Here is a 22,745-nt window from a genome sequence, read left to right as displayed (position 1 = left end):
TTTTTTCTAGTGTCTTCCTAGCGTCTTTCTGCCACATCTTTCGCTCCGCTGTGACCGTCGCGCGTCTGGTCAATCTACAGAGGACCCCGATTTTGAGTTTTCTCTCTTCCTCCGCTCCACAAGCCGAGCACTTCGCGGCGGCTCCTCGCGTGGCTCGCGCCCGGCCGTTGCACTTGGCCGCACAGTCCACTCCTCTCCCTCCAGGCCGCAGGTGGGTTGGAGGTGAGCGAGCTGGCGAGGGTCCGGCGCTCCTCGCCCTTGGCTGGCCTCTAGGTGGAGGTCGGCCCGGGGCGAGCGTTCGGTGCACGTTCTGGGCCGTCTGCGCCTGGAGCGCGCCGCCGGCCCGCGCTCGCTCCCGTCCCTCCTCGCGCTCGCGGCGGCCCGGACGGCGCGCGCCGCCTCTCTCTCTTCCTCAGTCCGCCCCCGTCGGCCCTCGCGGCGCGCGCACCGGACCGGCCTAGGCTCCACACTCAGGCCGGCAGGCTCGCGGGTTTGCTCGCCCCGCCCCCCCCCGCCCCCACCCCGGCGCCGCAGCTGGGCGCTTGCGCGGGGCGCGTGGCCGTGGCCAGGGTCTCCGCCGCAGCCGGTGCAGCCGCTGCTGCCTCCGCCACAGTCAGTTAGTCAGTCCCCAGCAATGGCGGAAGGAGGTGAGCGAGAGGAGCTGCTCTCTCCACCGCCGGTCTCTCCGGCCAAGCGCCAGTGCTCGTGGCCCAGTCCGCAGGCTCACCACCCTCGCGGTTCGCCCGGGGCGGCCGGCGGCGGGGTGGGGGGCGTCGGCGGCAGCTGCCTGCCCCTGGGGGCCCGCCCCCACCTGCAGCCCGAGTCCTTGCTGGACTGTGCCGCCAAGACGGTTGCGGAAAAGTGGGCGTACGAGCGGGTGGAGGAGCGCTTCGAGCGGATCCCGGAGCCCGTGCAGCGCCGCATCGTTTACTGGTCCTTTCCGCGGAATGAGCGGGAGATCTGCATGTACTCCAGCTTCCAGTACCGCGGCGGCCCTGGCGCCGGCTCGGCTGGCGGCGCCGCGGGGGCTTCGCCGGCCGAGGAGGGGCCGCCACCACCCCCCGGGGCCGCCGCTCCGGCCGGCTCCGCCCCCGGGGCCGCCGCGGCGGGGGCGTCCCCCGGACTGGGCTCAGGGGCAGGAGCCGTCGGCGGCGGTGGTGGCGAGGGGCTGCCGTTCCGCCGGGGCATCCGTCTGCTGGACAGCGGCTCCGTGGAGAATGTGCTGCAAGTCGGTAAGTGCTCGCTTGACTCCTCTCGGGTCCCCGGCTTCCTCTTCCGCAGGTGCCTTCTCTTTGCACAAGCCCTGGGCCAAGACCCCGGCTTTCTGCCCAACTCCTGTTCTCCCGTGAAAGGACAAACTAGTCACATAAAAAACTTTTCTTAACATTTCGTTCAGGTCCACTGCTGCTCTTTCCTCCACCAGCCCTGTACCCGCTTTTCTTTTTGTTTGAAGAGCGAATAGATCTCTTTTTTACTCTTCGTTCTACACCCCAGGCCAAGGCAAGAAGGATGGGGAGGTATGGCTTTCTGGATGTAATAATTTCTGAAATGCGTTTTTCTAATTTAAGTTTAGAGAGGAGAGAATTGTTAGTGAATCTGGAGCAAGCGGTCTTGCAGGGAATGTTTGAGGGACAGGCTGTCAATCTAGTCTTCGCAGATTGAAGCTGGGTATAATTAACTTTAAAAATGGAAAAAATCAACAAAATACTGTGCATTTCAGACAATTTTAATTACCTGCTTTAATATTTCCCCCCCCCGGACCAGTGATACTTGGGAATCTAGGCTGTGGACTTAACAATAACCGAAGATGGAAATGTGACAGCTTCTCTTTTCCACACTCCCACCCAAGGAAAAAAAAAGGCACAATCTGGAGTGGGGGTGGGGTCTATCTTCCTTGTCAGACTGGGGTAAATCAAAAGCTGGTCACATTGGGTTTTTCAAATGCTTCTCATTTAACAAGTCTTCAAATTTGCTTTTGTTTTATCTTTTTGTTTGTGGGAAAATGAAAAGAATTTCTTTCTCTTGTACTCCTCCAGAGCTTCTAGTCAGTTTGTTCATCTTATTAAATATACAAATACAGTAGTCCTGATTTGTGGAATGGTTAGGAAGAAAGGGGGAAAAATGACATTGTTTAACATTGACTTGCTATGTGGGAAATTAAAACACTGATTTTTTTTTCTATTTGGACTGTTATAGCATTTTGGAAGTGCATCTTATCTTTATGCGTTTTATTGTACAGTATATGCTCATATTTATTGAAAAATATTGATTTTTGAAAGGAGTTGGAGAGATGTTGTTTTTAGAATTAAACAAGCACAGGAACACACATACACAGGAACTCTAGACATCTAGCTGTCTTCTCCCCAGGTAAAACTGACATATTTGAAATTTTCTTTTCATTTTAAGAGTAGTACATTTTGGTGTTTCATATAAGGTAGTCTACTTCTGATTATTGAGAGTCACTGAACTCTGTGTTTCTTTTTAAAACAACATATACCACAATTTGTTTTGCAAATGTGAAGTGTAAATTTATCTAAATTTATCCTGTGTCAGAATATAGTGACAATGAGTTGAGAAAGTTTTGTTTATTTGAGGCTAGTCCTTTGTGTGTTTGTGTGTATTTTTGAAATAATTAATTGAATAATCAGATAATTAAGGTGTACAGCTTCAATACTGAAAACATGCAAATGAATATAGGCATTTCTTTATTCGTCTGTAGACCTTATTCTTTGTATGAGTTTCTATCAGTTAACTTTTAAGATTCTTGTTTAAAATATTTTGAATTGAAAAGTGTCAATTTAAGTGGTCATTTTATAGTAAGAATTATTGGGTTTGAAAGAATTTTCAAACTTTGAGGGGGCAGATGAGAGAGAGGAAGAGTTTTAAAGAGGTATATATTTTGAAAGTGACTATAATGTCAAGTTACAAATGAAATCACATTTTGTGGGTGATCCAGGTCATGTTTAAGTCAGATATTTTTCTTTTATAATAAGATAGTTGGCATGCTTATTAGGGTGATGAGCTCTTGTATGATAGTCTTAGGGAATGGAGAAAGGACATATTTAAGCATATTTTCTGATTCTTACTTTGGATTTCATAGATGAAGGTATGAGAATGAATTAATCACTTTTAAGTAGTGCTATTTGAGAACCATGAGCTGCGTAATCTTTATTTTTCTGACTTTAATTTATGTTAGTAAGTGTGGAAGAGAAGGATATTCTATTCTCTATCATTCTGAGTTCTGTATCTTGGCATGAACCATCTTTTAATATGTAAAGTTAGAGACCCATCCCTCATCTCTTAAACCTAAAATGTGAGTATGTGGCTTAATCTAGATGATAGGTTTTATAAAAGTATTGCCAAGAGATGAGTGAAAAAGTGATTTGTATGTAGCAAGATGGTAATCATGTTCTTCACTTTATAACTTCACTTCAAACTCAATATAATTACTCAGTGGTATTAATAAAAATTCTACATATTTCCTTACTGTGTCCAAGCCATAGTCGTAACCTCAGAATTGGGAAGTTACTAAAGGCTGATACTTTAGGAAGGAAGGGATGTTAGGGTATTTCTATAACAACATCTTTTAAAGAAAAGATTCATAAGGGGATTTAAATAAGGAAAACAAGAATACCTTAAAATAAATAAATAGATTTAAAAATAAAGAAAACAGCACAACACAGAATAAAAAATTTGAAGGAAAAAAATTAGACAACAACAAAAACTTGTACAAAGTGTAGGTATATTAAATTCGGTAACTTCTGATTACTTTCCACATGGAATCTGGTAATAGGGAGTCATGGACTGGTTGAAAAGCAAATGCTCTGTAGAAAACATCAGATTTTGTATCAGAACTAAAACTTTCCCAGCTTGATGCAAGCAAATGGGAGGACTAGGTTGTTATGCTCAAAGGATACATTTCTTTTCCATGACAGTACTGAATCAGAAGTATTGTTCCTTTTAAAAGGGAATATTGTAAATGAGTGTTTTCATGGACGTCTGTAAGTTTGAAGCTCTGTGAGTAGACTTTTCTGATCTCTCAGTATGAGGGTAATAGAGTTCAGGTGTTTTAAGCATCTGCATTTTTAACCTGTTTAAGAAGCCCATGGAAATAGTGGTAGTATAAACCTTGGGAAAATACTTACTCAGGAATCTGCAGATGGTATAAGAATGGTACAACTATAATTTACTAATAATTTAAAGATGTTGACCCTTTTTTGCTATCCATCATATTTTAAATGGAATTCTCTATGTTTGGTAAAACTTAAAGGAGGTTTGTGTCTTCTCAGGGAAATCTGAATTGATTGAGGGAAAAGAAGCATTAACAGTTTTTCTCTTGTATACAGAAATATTATATTTATTTGAATATTTAGATTTTCAAAAATTGGATAAAGACATACAGGGTCCTTCAGTGCTGGTATATCTTAATTATATAAATATCCAGAAATTATCATAGATTCTGACAGTTGAGCCCCATATTTTTAGCCTACATGTTTTCTAATAAACACATAATTTGTATGTGTATAGTCTTCAAGACTAGAGCTACAATGCTAAGTACTACTTTATGTGGAAGAAGTGTAATTACAAAGTCGATAATAATAAAAAGGTCCATTTCAGGAAGTTATCCATAGCTTAAACGTTAACTAGTAAGTTTATAATTAGGAGCATGTATATATTATCAATAAACATCTATGAAATTTTTCTATAGTACAAACTTTTGTGAAATGCAGCAGTAACAAGTATTACAGATATTGATTTTTATATGTAATTTGTTTTTACTCTATTATTTAGGGGAACAAAAGATATCCTCATCTAAAAAGCTTTATAGCATTGTGTGTAAGTTAGAATAGATATAAAAATCATAATAAAATTTCCATGTGGGGAAAAATGACTTACTTATATGTGAGATATTCCAGCAGGGAAAGCAGCTGCATACCTTTAAGGGATAAGTGGTAACATTTTTTAGAGTAGAAACTTACCAAGTTTTAAAATCACATTGCTCTTTTATTTTTTTTGATCAATGAATTCTCTCCTTCCTCCTCCACCACAGTGCCTCACACACACATCTTAATATTTAGTAAATGTTTGTTAATTTCCAAAATATACAAACAGCTCGTACAGCTTGATATCAAAAAAACAAAAAGCCCAGTCAAAAAATGGGCAGAAGACCTAAACAAACATTTCTCCAAAGAAGACATACAGATGGCCAACAGGCACATGAAAAGATGCTCAATATCTGTAATTATTAGAGAAATGCAAATGAAAGCTACAATGAGGTATCACCTCACACCAGTCAGAATGGCCATAATTAAAAAGTCTACAAATAATAAATGCTAGAGAGGCTCTGAAGAGAAAGGGACCCTCTTACACTGTTGGTGGGAATGTAAATTGGTGCAGTCACTATGGAGAACAGTATGGAGGTTCCTTAAAAAACTAAAAATAGAGCTGCCATATGATCCAGCAATCCCACTCCTGGGCATATATCCAGAGAGAACTCTAATATGAAAAGATACATGCACCCAGTGTCCATAGCAGTACCTTTTACAATAGCCAACACATGGAAGCAACCTAAATGTCCATTGACAGAGGAATGAATAAAGATGTGGTACATATATACAATGGAATATTACTCAGCCATAAAAAAGAATGAAATAATGCCATTTGCAGCAACATGGATGGACCTAGAGATTATCATACTAAGTGAAGTAAGTCAGACAGAAAGACAATATCATATGATTTCACTTATATGTGGAATCTGAAAAAATGATACAAATGAACTTATTTACAAAACCGAAATAGACTCACAGACATAGAAAACAAACTTACGGTTACCAAAAGGGATAGTGGGGGTGGAGGGGAGAGATAAATTAGGAGTTTGGGGTTAACATATACAGACTACTGTATATAAAGTAGGTAGACAACGAGGACCTCCTGTATAGCACAGGGAACTATATACAATATCTTGTAATAACCTATAATGGAAGAGAATATGAAAAAGAATATATATGTTTGTGTGTATAACTGACTTGCTTTGCTGTACACTTGAAACTAACATAACATTGTAAATTAAGTATACTTTGGTAAAAAAAGTTTGTTGAATAGTGAATGTTTAGAAGTTTAAAAACAGACTTCTCAGTATTCTAAAACTAAGAGAGAGAGACATGAATTTTTATAATGAATGCAGTGTTAGAAGACATGGGGAAAACTCCATACTTGCACATATAATAAGCTGATAACAGTATGAAGGTTGCAACAGTGTGTATCTTTTATGTTGACTGTCTGTTTTATGTGAAGAATGGTGATTTATCAGTTTCTTCAAAACTTCAGATGAATTCTTATTGAAAGTGACTTTCTCAAGGAATAGAGCTTTAGATTTTAAAGATAATGAATAAACTAAAGATAGTGGACTTTTAGAGGTTATCTTTATTTTAGGAATTAAAAAAATATATTATTGAAGTGTGAATACAAAGTCTAAATTTTGAAGTGAAAGGGCTGGAAATTTACTTAAGCCTATGTGAAACAATTTCTTTGCTCTTGTTTCAGTGATGACTATTAAAAATCAAGACACTGAGACTTCCCTGGTGGTCCAGTGACTAAGACTCTGTGTTCCCAATGCAGGGGGCCTAGGTTCGATCCCTGGTCAGGGAACTAGGTCCCACATGCCACAACTAAAGATCCCGCATGCCACAACTAAGAAGATCCGCATGCCACAACTCTAAAGTCCCGCGTGCTGCAACTAAGACCCGGTGCAGCCAGATAAGTAAGTAAGTAAGTAAATAAATAAATAAATAAATAAAATATTAAAAAAAAAATCAAGACATTAACCGTCAGTATCTTATGGTTGATGGCTATATATATACACACACGTGTTAAAATGTATAGTGCTATACCCCAAAAAGTCACATTTACTGTATTATTTTAGAAAATAATTTTTAAAAATCAAGACATTAACATGTCAGTAAATTAATGTATAAGAGAAATACTGAAAATGCTGTATTAGTTTTCTATGGCTGCTGTAACAAACTGCCACAAACTGGGTGGCTTAAAACAACAGAAATTTACTGTCTCACAGTTCTGGAGGCTGGAAGTCTGAAATCAAGGTATCGGCAGGGTCATGCTCCCTCTGAAACCAATAGGGAAATCCTTCCTTGCCTCTTGCTAGCTTCTGGTGGTTTGCCGGGAGTCTTTGGCATTCCTTGGTATACAACTGCATAACTCCAATCTCTGCCTTCTTTGTCACAGGCATTCTTCTTATGTATCTCTGTCTTCACATGGCCATTTTATAAGGACATGGATTATTGGATTAGGGGCCTACACTGCTCCAGTATGAGCTCGTTTTACCTAATTACATGTGCAACGACCCTATTTCCAAAAAATACGTCACGTTCTGAGGTACTGGGGGTTAGGACTTCAACATACCAATTTTGGAGGACACAATTCAACTCATAACAGCTTCTCATGCTTGTTTTTTGTTGCATAACAGAGTTTCATGTGAATTTTAAACTTTTATATGTTGGATATAGCTTAAATTAGAAATCACCACATTCACTTTATTAGGTAAGCATTATTTCAATTTAATTGATTCAATTTACAGATTGATTATTTAATATTTTTAATACATGTGGGACTTTTTTGACAAGTGGTCATTTAAAGGTTAAACCTGTCATCCTTCTTTATAAAAAATGATGACTATGCAATATAGCACTCAGGATATACATGCATGGATGAACAGATTACTGTGGGATTCTTTTCATGCATACCATTTATAACTCGTGTATAGAAATAGGTAACCCTCGGGCTTCCCTGGTGGCGCAGTGGTTGAGAGTCTGCCTGCCGATGCAGGGGACATGAGTTCGTGCCCCGGTCCAGGAAGATCCCACATGCCGCGGAGCGGCTGGGCCCATGAGCCATGGCTGTGGAGCCTGCGCGTCCGGAGCCTGTGCTCCGCAACGGGAGAGGCCACAACAGTGAGAGGCCCGCGTACAGCAAAAAAAAAAAAAAAAAAAAGAAAAAAAAAAAAAAAGAAATAGGTAACCCTCAGTTGTCCAGAGCCTCTTCAGCATCTCCTCCTATAGTCAGATCACCAGTGGCTTGAGTGTTCTGCCGGTTCTGCATAATCCACTGTACAAGAAGGTATGAGACCTCGCTGATAGCTTAAGGGCATAGAGATCACAGTGCTTGAAGCTTATCATGGAGAAACAGGAGAACAAGCTGGAGATGCTGTACAAGCTCATCCTGGTGGAAAACAAGAGCCTGAGCTGGGGGGCACCTTGTATGGACTTTCTCTGTCATACGTACAAGGAAGTTCGGCAGCTACTGAGCTAGAGCAAGTGGGTAAACAGAATAGGGTCCTAGGCCAGCTTCCAGAAAGTACCCCAGGAGAGCAGAGAAATCTGGACAGTTGCATATCTTGTAAGTCATGTAAGCTGACCTCAGTCTCTTTGCGGGGAGGGGGAAGTTTAAGGAGATACTTTCTTTTCTGGGCTGAAGTATCCTACCACTCTGTCATGTCCTACTGATGGAAGGTGCCCCTAATCCCATCACTTTATCTTGCTTTTCCTGTGGTAATGCATGTAATTTCTCAGTTCACTTTATGTGATTTGGTGTTGGGGAATTTGGAGGCACTCAGACCCTGGCAATTTTATGTGCCCCCTTTGGACCAGCCTTCAAGAAGAGAGCGGCAGGCAGGAAGGAGTGGGGATCCCAGGATTACTACAGGGGGAGGGCCTGCTAATTTAGCTCTCTGTTAGCAGCAGCTTCCTATATTAGGGGTAAAACGTACACATGCACAAGAGCTGGGGTATAGACCATAAGTGGTGGAGAGAAAAATGATCAGTCCTTCTTGGGCCTGGAAGTCAGCAGCAACATCAGAGTGGTTGATTAGCTTTCCCTCTCTGCTTCCACTCTTCTTTCTCTCTCCTGCAGTGACTGGTGATCACCCCATGGATAGAAATGCATTGTCAGAGATGAATAAGTCTGGGAACTGAGTTACAAAATAAATTAAGATCTGGGAGAGATACCAGCCTTCTTTCCAGCTGGAGAGGCCCCAACACTGAATGTTTCTGTAGGGAGTCTGATCATCAACTTGCAATACCTCACAGAGCCAGCCCATTTCCCACTCTGAGCTCCTACTGGAAACACTGCTTCTCCAAGCTGGAGGTTCTTGAGGAGAGAGGCAGAGGTGCCTGGAGCAGGTCTCTCCTGCCTGGACACCACTTGGGCTTTGGTATTGACAGAGTGGCTGACAGTTATCTTCCAGCCCGAACTGGCTAGGACAGGACAAGGGCTAGCCTTGATGGTGGCCAGGCTCACCTGCTCCCAGCCTGGGATGCCCCTGCTCTGGACCTCTTATTTCTCTTTATTGGTTTATTTTTCAATGCATCTTTAATTTGTAAAGAAATAAAATAAAGATAAAAAAAGAAATAGGTAACTCTGAAAGCATATGAACCATGTCTTAACCTTTTTCCAAACCCCAAGTTAATATGATTCGGAATTGTGTTTGATATTAGAAATAGACTGCAGTCCATTCCAGATTACTTTTATGTGAATTTTCTACCTTGTGGTTTATTTATAGGCTTATTTCTTCCCTCATATAGGCAGCATGCTTCTTGGCCACTTTTAGCCTGTCATGGAGCTGGTATGCCAAGGAAATCACACTCATTTTAACATTAGCTTTAGCATTATATTATCATATGCTAAATTACTCTGATACTTTTCACAATCACATGTAGCCAACTGATTAATTTTTGGTTCTCAGTATTGAGAAAAATTGTCCTCCCTCTTAGAATGTATAATGTGATATGCCGTAAATTGGTACTCAGTACATGCTTATTGAATGAATGAGTAAACTGTTGTATAATTTAAAAAATATTTATGTAGTATGGAAATCTCTCTTCCTTGATTTATATGTAACTGGAGCCTAGGAGATATACTGGCAAGATATAGAAATAAAATAAAGATGTAATTTCTGCATGTTTTTGATTTTTAAAACATTATATAGATTAAAAAATACCATTGAAGGTTATTATTTTATATATATATATATATATATATTTTTTTTTTTTTTTTTTTTTTTGCGGTACGTAGGCCTCTCACTGTTGTGGCCTCTCCCCGTTGCGGAGCACAGGCTCCGGACGCGCAGGCCCAGCGGCCATGGCTCACGGGCCCAGCTGCTCCGCGGCATGTAGGATCTTCCTGGACCAGGGCACGAACCTGTGTCTCCTGCATTGGCAGGTGGACTTTCAACCACTGCGCCACCAGGGAAGCCCGAAGGTTATTATTAACTAGTTCTTGATTCATTCATTGAACATTTAGCCACTTGTTTTGTGTAAAGCTCAGTAAATAATTGTTTACTTATTTTGGGTGGAAATCATTCCAAAATACTTTGTTTTTCCCTACCTTAGAATACAAACCCAAGTTGGGCACTGAAGCCTATGCTTCTAGAACTGCATATGTCGCCATCTGTATGTAGGTGGGAAGTTGTAAACTGAGTGGGTACTTGACCCTAAGAAATTCTCTGGAACCTGCTTTTGAAAAGCTTTTTTGGTCCTTTGCTTCTTTCTCATTATAATGGAGTGATGAATGTGGTAAGCAAGGCAGTATAACATAGTTACCTTCTTTAAAAATACATTGTTGAATCAAAAGATGAAGTACCCTCTCCCTAGTGGTTTTCTTACCTTAAGAACAGTTGTTTTTATATTTATTTAGTCCTTAGGGAAATACAAATTAAAACCTAAGGAAATACTATACACACACTAGGATGTGTAAAATAAAAGACTGACACTACCAAGTACTGACAAGGATGTGGAGCAACTAGAACTCTCTTACATTGCTTGTGGAAATGCAAAATGATACAGCCACTGTGAAAACAGTTTCTTTCTTTTTTTAAAAAAATTTATTTATTTTATTATTTGGCTGCGTTGGGTCTTTGTTGCTGTGCGTGGGCTTTTCTCTGGTTGCAGCAAGCAGGGGCAACTCACTGTTGCGGTGTGCAGGCCATTGCGGTGGCTTCTCTTGTTGCGGAGCACTGGCTCTAGGCACGTGGGCTTCAGTAGTTGTGGCTCACAGGCTCTAGAGTGGAGGCTCGGTAGTTGTGGCGCAAGGGCTTAGTTACTCTGTGGCATGTGGGATCTTCCTGGAGCAGGGATTGAACCCGTGTCCCTTGCATTGGCAGGCGGATTCTTAACCACTGCGCCACCAGGGAATTCCCAGAAAACAGTTTCTTATAAAGTTAATCATACACTTAATCATAAGATTCAGCAACCTATTCCTAGGTATTTACTTTAAAGAAATGAAAACATATGTTCATATAAAGATATGTACTTGAATATTCAGAACAGCTTTATTCAGAATAGCCCTAAACTGGAAACAACCCATATGTCTATGAAATGGGTGAATAGATAAAGAAATTGTTGTATATGCATATAGTGGAATACTATTCAGCAATAAAAAAGAACAAACTGATGGCCTAAAACATGGATGATTCTTAAAAGCATTATGCTAAATAAAAGAAGCCAGACCAAAAAGAAAACATACAATACAATTCCATATACATGAAATTTTAGAAAGCCTTAAGCTATAGTGACAGAAAGTAAATCAGTGGGGCATGAGGAAACTTTTTTGGGTAATGGAAATGTTCTATGTTGTGATTATGGTAGTGGTTACATGGCTGTATTCATTTGTCAAAACTTAATTGTATACTTAAAATTGGTATATTTTATTGAATGTAAATTATGCCTCACAAATTGATTTTAAAGGAAAGAGTGGTGGGTTCCAATCTTGGCTTCACATTAAAATCACCTGGGGAGATTTAAAAAAAAAATAGTGCCAAAGACTCACCCCGAATTAATTAAATAAGAATCTGTTGAGAATGAGGACTGAACTTCAGAATTTAAAAAAAGTTCCTAGGTTGTTTTATGTGCAGCCAAGGTTTGAAAACACTGTTCTAGAAAAATGATCACCTCTATTAGTGTTGTCAGTGTTTTTAAACTTATCGTAGGCAGTCAAAACATTATGTAATATTTATTACACAAATGCTATGGACTACATCAACTTTCTTTTCTACTTCAGTCTATTTTCTTTTATCTATCTTTAGGTTTATTAATGGATCTCAAGGAAAATTATTCTCTTACTACTTAAAATGTGTGTCTGTGTTTTGGAAAGGTCTTATGCAAAATTGTATAAATTCTTACCATCAAAAGACACTTATATAAAGACACTTATGTAAATGTAATGCCAACATATAATTTTATTCATGTTTGTTCATTCCTCCATTCATTTATAAAACTTATATTTAACATTTTTAAATATTCTGTGCAAAATAGAATATAAATTCTGTATTTAAGGAGTATACAGTTTAGTATAGGATACACGTTAAAATAGCACTTAACACAGTGTTCTGTAATAATAGAGGTAGTTACTGTGGAGGCAAAGGGTAGAAAGTGATTGGAGAAATGAGGACAGCTGGATAAATTGTTCTATTTTAATATTCTAATTATAAGATATTTAAAAATTATGTCTAATATTGCAATATTAGATTGAAAACACTATTTATTGCTTACAAGTTAGATTGACCCTTCATGAAATTCTTTCTATATTGGCATTTCTCTGCCCTATAACACTCTAGCCCATAGTTGATTCAAAGGGGTAACATTGGCAGGCAGGAAGATGACAAAAATACTGCCAGATATTCTTTTTTTCTCAGAATAAATTTTATAGATTTCTGTCTTTAGAATAACTTTGTTATATCTTCATAGGATCCTTTTTTTCTTTTTTAAAAAATTGTTGCTTTTTTAAGGTACAAGTATATGATAGAGCTAATCAGTAAAATAGATTTTGGTCCATCCATCCATTCATTATCTTGCATTCTGTAAGCAACAGGAGAATGTATTATGCCTTTGAAAGCCTTTGGAGATAGTTATATTTTTTCCTATTCATTCATGGTTTTATTGAATGGAAGCCTACCACATTAATACATTCAGGAAGTCAGCCTGTTTTTATTTTCCTTAAGTCTGTCAACACCTGGTAAACGGACATGACTGTCAAGCATCACCAACATACATTGATGTTAGTGGTATAAAATCCTTCCCCATGTTATGGTTCTTGTGAAAAAATACTTTTGCTAATCTCTTCTCTCACTCAATATTATATTATTTTTATTTTTAATTAAAGTATAGATGATTTAGAATTTTATGTTATTTCAGGTGTACAACACAGTGATTCAGTTTTTTATAGATTATACTCTCAATATTATTGTACTCTTTTTTTTTTTTTTAAGATGTTGGGGGTAAGAGTTTTTATTAATTAATTTATTTATTTTTGCTGTGTTGCGTCTTCATTTCTGTGAGGGCTTTCTCTAGTTGTGGCAAGCGGGGGCCACTCTTCATCGCGGTGCGCGGGCCTCTCACTATCGCGGCCTCTTGTTGCGGAGCATAGGCTCCAGACGCGCAGGCTCAGTAGTCGTGGCTCATGGGCCTAGTTGCTCCGCGGCATGTGGGATCCTCCCAGACCAGGGCTCGAACCCGTGTCCCCTGCATTAGCAGGCAGATTCTCAACCACTGCGCCACCAGGGAAGCCCTCAATATTATTGTACTCTTTACTGTCATGTATATTTGCATTTATCTACTATATATTATATTATTACATATTATATATTATATAATATGACATATGATATATATGTGATTATATTATATATTATCACATATATGCAGGGACTATGCAGCAGGTAGCCTCAGAATTCTGGCTCCTCACTATGTCTCAGTTTCCTCAACTATAAATGGACCAGAATGATGGTCCATTTGTTTTATACTCAAAAAGAATTGTTTTGACTATAAATTAATTAACATGTTAAGTATTTAGAACAGGGCCTAGCACTTAATCAGGTATTATGTAAATATTCATTCACTATTATTCTTGTATCAAAATTGTTGAGAGTATTCCATATTTGTTACCTTTCCTTCTTTAACCTTCTTGCCATTTCTGAAGCCTTTTCAATCTGACTTCTGCTTTCGCTCACTGTATTAAAATTGATCTCTTAAAGGTCACCAGTGACCTCATGATTGCCAGACATGGTATCCTTTTTCCAGTCCTCATCCTTCATGACCTCTGTATAGCACTTTCTGTAGTTTTCTGAACCTTCCTGTTGAAATGTTTCTTGCTAGATTTTTGTTTTACTTCACCATTCTGGTTTTCCTTCTACCTTCCTTTATTCTCTTACCCCACAAAAGTAGGATTATCTTCTTGCCCCAAGTTTTCTAATTAAGCAATCTTATTTATTTCTACAGCTTCAATAACTATTTTAAGAACATAAGTTAGGGGCTTCCCTGGTGGCGCAGTGGTTGAAAGTCCGCCTGCCGATGCAGGGGACACGGGTTCGTGCCCCGGTCTGGGAAGATCCCACATGCCACGGAGCGGCTGGGCCCATGAGCCATGGCCGCTGAGCCTGCGCGTCCGGAGCCTGTGCTTCACAACGGGAGAGGCCACAACAGTGAGAGGCCCGCGTACCGCACAAAAAAAAAAAAAAAAAAAAAAAAGAACATAAGTTAGTATCATATAATGTAATGGTTTCAAATTTGTTTCAAGCAACTCTACTTATCTTCAAATGAAATCTTACATGATATTCTAGTTTTTACAGCAGAAAAATTTGAGATGTTTTGGGAATTGGGATGGGGCCCAAAACTCAGGCAGCTTGGCCAGCTTCTTCCTTTTGATCCCTGAAGCACTTCCAAATAAGCTTAATCTTGGGATATTGTAGTCCGGAGATCTGCCTGAGATTTCTCATCTGTACAAGTGTTAGGATTTTTGTGAGATTCTAAAGAAACTAATATACATGAAAGTACTTTATAAATGTCACTGTGCAAATACTATGACTGTTAAGTGTACATCGTTGTTTCTCCCTCTTGAATTCAAGATCAGCATGTATATTTGCCTGCTAGATATTTCTAAATGGATACCTAATAGCTACTCAAAATGAATATGTCTGATAAGGGATTAATGTTCAGAATATGTAAAGAACTCCTACAACTCAACAACAAAAAGCAAACAACCTGATTAAAAAATGGTCAAAGGACTTGAATAAACACTTCTACAAAGAAGGTATGCAAATGGCCAATAAGCACGTGAAAAGATGCTCAACATCACTCACTAATCATTAGGAAAATGCAAAAAACCACAATGGGATATCACTTCATATCCATTAGGATGACTGTTATAAAGAAAAAAAACCCCAGAAAATAACAAGTGTTGGTAAGGATATGGAGAAATTGGAACCCTTGTGCATCACTAATGGGAATATAAAATGGTGCAGCTTCTGTGGAAAATGTTATGGTAGTTCCTCAAAAAACTAAACATAAAATTACTGGATCCAGCAATTCCACTTCTGGGTCTGTGGCCAAAAGAATTGAAAGCAGGAACTCGAACAGATATTTGTACACCCACATTATAGCAGCAGTAGTCACAATTGCCAAAAGGCGCAAGCAACCCAAGTGTCCAACGACAGATGAATGGATAGACAAAATTTAGTATATACATACAATTTACTATTATTCAGCCTTAAAAAGGAAGGAAATTCTGATACATGGTACAACATGGATGAACCTTGAGGACATTATGCTAAGTGAAGTAAGCCAGACACAAAAGGTCAAAAATTATATGATTCCACTTATATGAGCTACCTAAAATAGGCAAATTCATAAGAGACAGAAAGTAAAATAGAGGTTACCAGAGGCTGGGGGGAGAAGGGAATGGAAAGTTATTATTTAAGGGGTACACAGAGTTTTATTATGGGATAATGAAAAAGTTCTAGGGACTTCCCTGGTGGTGCAGTGGTTAAGAATCCTCCTGCCAATGCAGGGGACACAAGTTTGATCCCTGGTCCGGGAAGATCCCACATGCTGCGGAGCAGCTAAGCCCATGTGCCAAAACTTCTGAGCCTGCATTCTAGAGCCGGCGACCCACAACTACTGAGCCCGTGTGCCACAACTACTGAAGCCCGCGCACCTAGAGCCCGTGCTTCGCAACGAGAAGACACCGCAATGAGAAGTCCGCACACCGCAACGAAGAGTAGCCCCTGCTCGCCGCAACTAGAGAAAGCCCGTGCGCAGCAACGAAGACCCAACGCAGCCAAAAATAAATAAAACAAAATAAATAAATTTATTAAAAAAAAGAAAAAGTTCTAGAGATGGATAATGGTGATGGTTGCACAGCAGTGTGAATGTACTTAATGCCACTGAACTGTATGCTTAAAATGGGTAAAGAGTACATCTTGTTTATATTTTACCACAAGAAAAAAGTTTTAAAAAAGGCTACGTGTCATATGATTCAGTTTATATGAAATGTCCAGAATAGGCAAATCCTAAAGACAGAAAGTAGATTCGTGGTTTTCAGGACCTGGCGGTAGGGAAAGTAATTGCTAATGGGTATGGGATTTCCTTTTTGGGTGATGAAATGTTCTAATATTAGATAATGGTGATGATTGCACAAATCTGTGAATATACTAAATACCACTGAATTGTACACTTTAAAAGAGTGAGTTTTGTGATATATGAATTACATCACAATAAAGCTGTTATTAAAAAAGCAAATATTCCAAATAGGAAAAAAAAAACTTCAAAGACATTCTTTTTCTTAGGAAATGAGGTCTAAATTCCTAAGCCTTATTATTAGAGACTGGGGTTCAAATTTCAGTTCTGCTACTTTCTAGCTGTGTAACCTTGGATGACAAGTTACTTAACCCTTCTGTGCCTCAGTTTCTTTATCTCTAAAATGGAGACACAATACCATCTCAGAATGTTTATATCATAGTTAAATGAGATAATGTATTCAAAGTCAACTTGGAATTTCTTACACATTGTAGGGTAGTACTATGAATATTAATTCTCTTTGTTTTAACCTTCCCTGCCTCTTAACGGTCTATACATCTGTTCTTAAAAGTGCCTTTTCCTTATCTACTTAGTTGAAATTAAACCTTCCAGTTTAGTCCTATGCATTATTCAGCAATTGTTTATTAAGTACATATTATGTGTTAGGCTCTTGTCTAGACGCTTGGAGATATGGCAGTGAATAAAACAGAGTTCCCGCTTTCATGGAGCATACATTTTAGTTAGGGGACAGACAGCACTTTCTACTTTCAGCTTGTGTTATAATTATTTATTATTAGGTATGATTTTCTCTTCCAGTCTGTAAGCACTTGTAGGGCAAGGACTGTATCCTACAATACATTCAGCATCCAGGACAATACCTAGTAGAATTCATAATGGACTTTTAAGAGGTCTTTGTGGAAATGAATTGAAACCATTATCTTTTTAATTTCTATGATTTTCATAATAGTGATTCCCAACAGTGCTGCTTTATATTTTAATCATATCACTTGAGGAACTTTGGTAAAATACATTCTGGGGATCCACCCTTGTAAATTCTAGTTGACTAAAATTGGAATGGGGCTCAGGAGTCTGTTTCTTTGACAAGCTCTCCAGGTTTAAATGTTTGGGATCCATTATTCCATAGTACTTAGCACAGTGATTTACATGGAATATGCTTAGTAGATGTTGATTGAATTGCTCTATTGATTGATTTATACACTAGCTTTTTCCAAACCAGATTTGGAACTTGTGGGTCAAATTGAAAAAAATGGATAAGTGGTTATAGGAAAGAGTTATATGAAAAAGTCATTAATCTTAGCAGCACTGCATTTGCTATTAGGAAAACCACTAATATCTATCCTTTGTTCTTTTTATTTATTTGAGTAATTTTTAAAAATAAATTTATTTATTTTATTAATTTATTTTTGGCTCTGTTGGGTCTTCGTTGCTGTGCACGGGCTTTCTCTAGTTGCGGCGAGCACAGGCTGCTCTTTGTTGCGGTGTGCGGGCTTCTCATTGCGGTGGCTTCTCTTGTTGTAGAGCATGGGCTATAGGCGTGTGGGCTTCAGTAGTTGTGACAAGTGAGCTCGGTAGTTGTGGCACACGGGCTTAGTTGCTCCGTGGCATGTGGGATCTTCCCGGACCAGGGCTTGAACCTGTGTTCCCTGCATTAGTAGCGGATTCTTAACCACTGCACCACCAGGGAAGTCCCTATCCTTTGTCCTTTTTATTTTTTATCATTTTAAAATTATTTTTATTTTATTTTATTATTTATTTATTTATTTATTACATCTTTATTGGAGTGTAATTGCTTTACAATGGTGTGTTAGTTTCTGCTTTATAACAAAGTGAATCAGTTATACATGTACATATGTTCCCATATCTCTTCCCTCTTGCATCTCCCTCCCTCCCACCCTCCCTATCCCACCCCTCTAGGTGGTCACAAAGCACCGAGCTGATCTCCCTGTGCTATGCGGCTGCTTCCCACTACCTATCTATTTTACGTTTGGTAGTGTATATATGTCCATGCCACTCTCTCACTTTGTCACAGCTTACCCTTTCCCCTCCCCATATCCTCAAGTCCATTCTCTAGTAGGTCTGTGTCTTTATCCCTGTCTTACCCCTAGGTTCTTCATGACATTGGTTTTTTTAAAATTTATTTTTATTTTTTTATTTTTTATTTTTTATTTTATTTTATTTTTTTATTAGTTTCTGCTTTATAACAAAGTGAATCAGTCATACATATACATCTGTTCCCACATCCCTTCCCTCATGCATCTCCCTCCCTCCTACCCTCCCCATCCCACCCCTCCAGGCGGTCACAAAGCACCGAGCTGATCTCCCTGTGCTCTGCGGCTGCTTCCCACTATCTATCTCCCTTACGTTTGGTAGTGTATATATGTCCATGCCTCTCTTTCGCTTTGTCACAGCTTACCCTTCCCCCTCCCCATATCCTCAAGTCCATTCTCAAGTAGGTCTGTGTCTTTATTCCCGTTTTACCCCTAGGTTCTTCATGACATTTTTTTTTTAAATTCCGTATATATGTGTTAGCATACGGTATTTGTCTTTCTCCTTCTGACTTACTTCAGTCTGTATGACAGACTCTAGGTCTATCCACCTCATTACAAATAGCTCAGTTTCGTCTCTTTTTATGGCTGAGTAATATTCCATTGTATATATGTGCCACATCTTCTTTATCCATTCATCTGATGATGGACACTTCGGTTGTTTCCACCTCCTGGCTATTGTAAATAGAGCTGCAATGAACATTTTGGTACGTGACTCTTTTTGAATTATGGTTTTCTCAGGGTATATGCCCAGTAATGGGATTGCTGGGTCATATGGTAGTTCTATTTGTAGTTTTTTAAGGAACCTCCATACTGTTCTCCATAGTGGCTGTACCAATTCACATTCCCACCAGCAGTGCAAGAGTGTTCCCTTTTCTCCACATCCTCTCCAGCATTTATTGTTTCTAGATTTTTTGATGATGGCCATTCTGACCGGTGTGAGATGATATCTCATTGTAGTTTGGATTTACATTTCTCTAATGATTAATGATGTTGAGCATTCTTTCATGTGTTTGTTGGCAATCTGTATATCTTCCTTGGAGAAATGTCTATTTAGGTCCTCTGCCTATTTTTGGATTGGGTTGTTTGTTTTTTTGTTATTGAGCTGCATGAGCTGCTTATAAATTTTGGAGAGTAATCCTTTGTCAGTTGCTTCATTTGCAAAGATTTTCTCCCATTCTGAGGGTTGTCTTTCGTTCTTGTTTATGGTTTCCTTTGCTGTGCAAAAGCTTGTAAGTTTCATTAGGTCCCATGTGTTTATTTTTTTTATTTCCATTTCTCTAGGAGGTGGGTCAAAAAGGATCTTGCTGTGATTTATGTCATAGAGTGTTCTGCCTATGTTTTGCTCTAAGAGTTTGATAGTTTCTGGCCTTACATTTAGGTCTTTAATCCATTTTGAGCTTATTCTTGTGTATGGTGTTAGGGAGTGTTCTAATCTCATACTTTTACATGTCCCTGTCCAGTTTTCCCAGCACCACTTATTTAAGAGGCTGTCCTTTCTCCACTGTACATTCCTGCCTCCTTTATCAAAGATAAGGTGACCATATGTGTGTGGGTTTATCTCTGGACTCTCTATCCTGTTCCATTGATCTATCTTTCTGTTTTTGTGCCAGTACCATACTATCTTGATTACTATAGCTTTGTAGTATAGTCTGAAGTCAGGGAGCCTGATTCCTCCAGCTTCGTTTTTCTCTCTCAAGATTGCTTTGGCGGGCCTCCCTGGTGGCGCAAGTGGTTGGGAGTCCGCCTGCCGATGCAGGGGATACGGGTTCGTGCCCCGGTCTGGGAGGATCCCATATGCCGCGGAGCGGCTGGGCCCGTGGGCCATGGCCGCTGGGCCTGCGCGTCCGGAGCCTGCGCGTCCGGAGCCTGTGCTCCGCAACGGGGGGGGGGGGGGGCCGCGGCAGTGAGAGGCCCGCATACCGCAAAAAAAAAAAAAAAAAGATTGCTTTGGCTATTCGAGGTCTTTTGTGTTTCCATACAAATTGTGAAATTTTTTGTTCTAGTTCTCTGAAAAATGCCAGGGATTGATAGGGATTGCATTGAATCTGTAGATTGCTTTGGGTAGTAGAGTCATTTTCACAATGTTGATTCTTCCAATCCAAGAACATGGTATATCTCTCCATCTATTTGTATCATCTTTAATGTCTTACATCAGTGTCTTATAATTTTCTGCATACAGGTCTTTTGTCTCCTTAGGTAGGTTTATTCCTAGATATTTTATTTTTTTTTGTTGCAATGGTAAATGGGAGTGTTTTCTTGATTTCACTTTCAGATTTTTCATCATTAGTGTATAGGAATGCCAGAATGTGTAGAAATGTATAGGAAATGGTTTCGGTTTTTCACCATTGAGGACGATGTTGGCTGTGGGTTTGTCATATATGGCCTTCATTATGTTGAGGAAAGTTCCCTCTATGCCTATTTTCTCCAGGGTTTTTATCATAAATGGGTGTTGAATTTTGTCGAAAGCTTTCTCTGCATCTATTGAGATGATCATATGGTTTCTCTCCTTCAGTTTGTTAATATGGTGTATCATGTTGATTGATTTATGTATATTGAAGAATCCTTGCATTCCTGGAATAAACCCCACTTGATCATGATGTATGATCCTTTTAATGTGCTGTTGGATTCTGTTTGTTAGTATTTTGTTGAGGATTTTTGCATCTGTGTTCATCAGTGATATTGGCCTGTAGTGTTCTTTCTTCGTGACATCCTTTTCTGGTTTTTGTGTCAAGGGGATGGTGGCCTTGTAGAATGAGTTTGGGAGTGTTCCTCCCTCTGCTATATTTTGGAAGAGTTTGAGAAGGAAAGGTGTTAGCTCTTCTCTAAATGTTTGATAGAATTTGCTTGTGAAGCCATCTGGTCCTGGGCTTTTGTTTGTTGGAGGATTTTTTTTTTTTTTTTTTTTTTTTTTTTTTGCGGTATGCGGGCCTCTCACTGTTGTGGCCTCCCCCGTTGCGGAGCACAGGCTCCGGACGCGCAGGCTCCGGACGCGCAGGCTCAGCGGCCATGGCTCACGGGCCCAGCCGCTCCGCGGCATATGGGATCCTCCCAGACCGGGGCACGAACCCGTATCCCCTGCATCGGCAGGCGGACTCTCAACCACTTGCGCCACCAGGGAGGCCCTGTTGGAGGATTTTTAATCACAGTTTCAATTTCAGTGCTTGTGATTGGTCTGTTCATATTTTCTATTTCTTCCTGAGTCAGTCTTGGCAGGTTGTGCATTTCTAAGAATTTGTCCATTTCTTCCAGGTTGTCCATTTTATTGGCATAGAGTTGCTTGTAGTAATCTCTCACGATCTTTTGTATTTCTGCAGTGTCAGTTGTTACTTCTCCTTTTTCATTTCTAATTCTATTGATTTGAGTCTTCTCCCTTTTTTTCTTAATGAGTCTGGCTAATGGTTTGTCAATTTTGTTTATCTTCTCAAAGAACCAGGTTTTAGTTTTATTGATCTTTGCTATCATTTCCTTCATTTCTTTTTCATTTATTTCCGATCTGATTTTTATGATTTCTTTCCTTCTGCTAACTTTGGGATGTTTTTGTTCTTCTTTCTCTAATTGCTTTAGGTGCAAGGTCAGGTTGTTACTCGAGATGTTTCCTGTTTCTTAAGGTGAGATTGTATTGCTATAAACTTCCCTCTTAGAACTGCTTTTGCTGCATCCCATAGGTTTTGGGTCGTCGTGTCTCCATTGTCATTTGTTTCTAGGTATTTTTTAATTTCCTCTTTGATTTCTTCAGTGATCACTTCGTTATTAAGTAGTGTATTGTTTAGCCTCCATGTGTGTGTACTTTTTACAGATCTTTTCCTGTAATTGATATCTAGTCTCATAGCATTGTGGTCGGAAAAGGTACTTGATACAATTTCAATTTTCTTAAATTTACCAAGGCTTGATTTGTGTCCCAAGATATGATCTCTCCTGGAGAATGTTCCATGAGCACTTGAGTAAAATGTGTATTCTGCTGTTTTTGGATGGAATGTCCTATAAATATCAATTAAGTCCACTTTGTTTAATGTATCATTTAAAGCTTGTGTTTCCTTATTTATTTTCATTTTGGATGATCTGTCCATTGGTGAAAGTGGGGTGTTAAAGTCCCCTACTATGAATGTGTTACTGTCAATTTCCCCTTTTATGGAAAAACTGAAAGCATATCCACAAAGATCAGGAACAAGACAAGGTTGCCCACACTCACCACTCTTATTCAACAGAGTTTTGGGAGTTTTAGCCACAGCAATCAGACAAGAAAAGCAAATAAAAGGAATTCAAATCGGAAAAAAAGAAGTAAAGCTGTCACTCTTTGCAGATGACATGATACTCT

The 22,745-nt window shown here is 39.5% G+C and overlaps 1 protein-coding gene across 1 annotated transcript in view; it reads left to right on the top strand.

The window, feature by feature from the left end:
- Positions 1-554: 554 nt before the first annotated feature.
- The window catches only part of ZSWIM5 (zinc finger SWIM-type containing 5), a 270,681-nt gene continuing 248,490 nt past the window's right edge, over positions 555-22,745 (top strand). The window contains exon 1 of the mRNA XM_060089701.1: positions 555-1,232. Within this exon, the coding sequence (XP_059945684.1) occupies positions 635-1,232 (598 nt within the window). The 5' untranslated portion in view covers positions 555-634. The remainder of the gene's footprint in view (positions 1,233-22,745) is intronic.

Source organism: Mesoplodon densirostris, chromosome 2 (genome assembly GCF_025265405.1).
Source record: "Mesoplodon densirostris isolate mMesDen1 chromosome 2, mMesDen1 primary haplotype, whole genome shotgun sequence".
Taxonomy (NCBI): Eukaryota; Metazoa; Chordata; class Mammalia; order Artiodactyla; family Ziphiidae; genus Mesoplodon; species Mesoplodon densirostris.
This window is presented reverse-complemented; position numbering and strand designations above follow the sequence as displayed.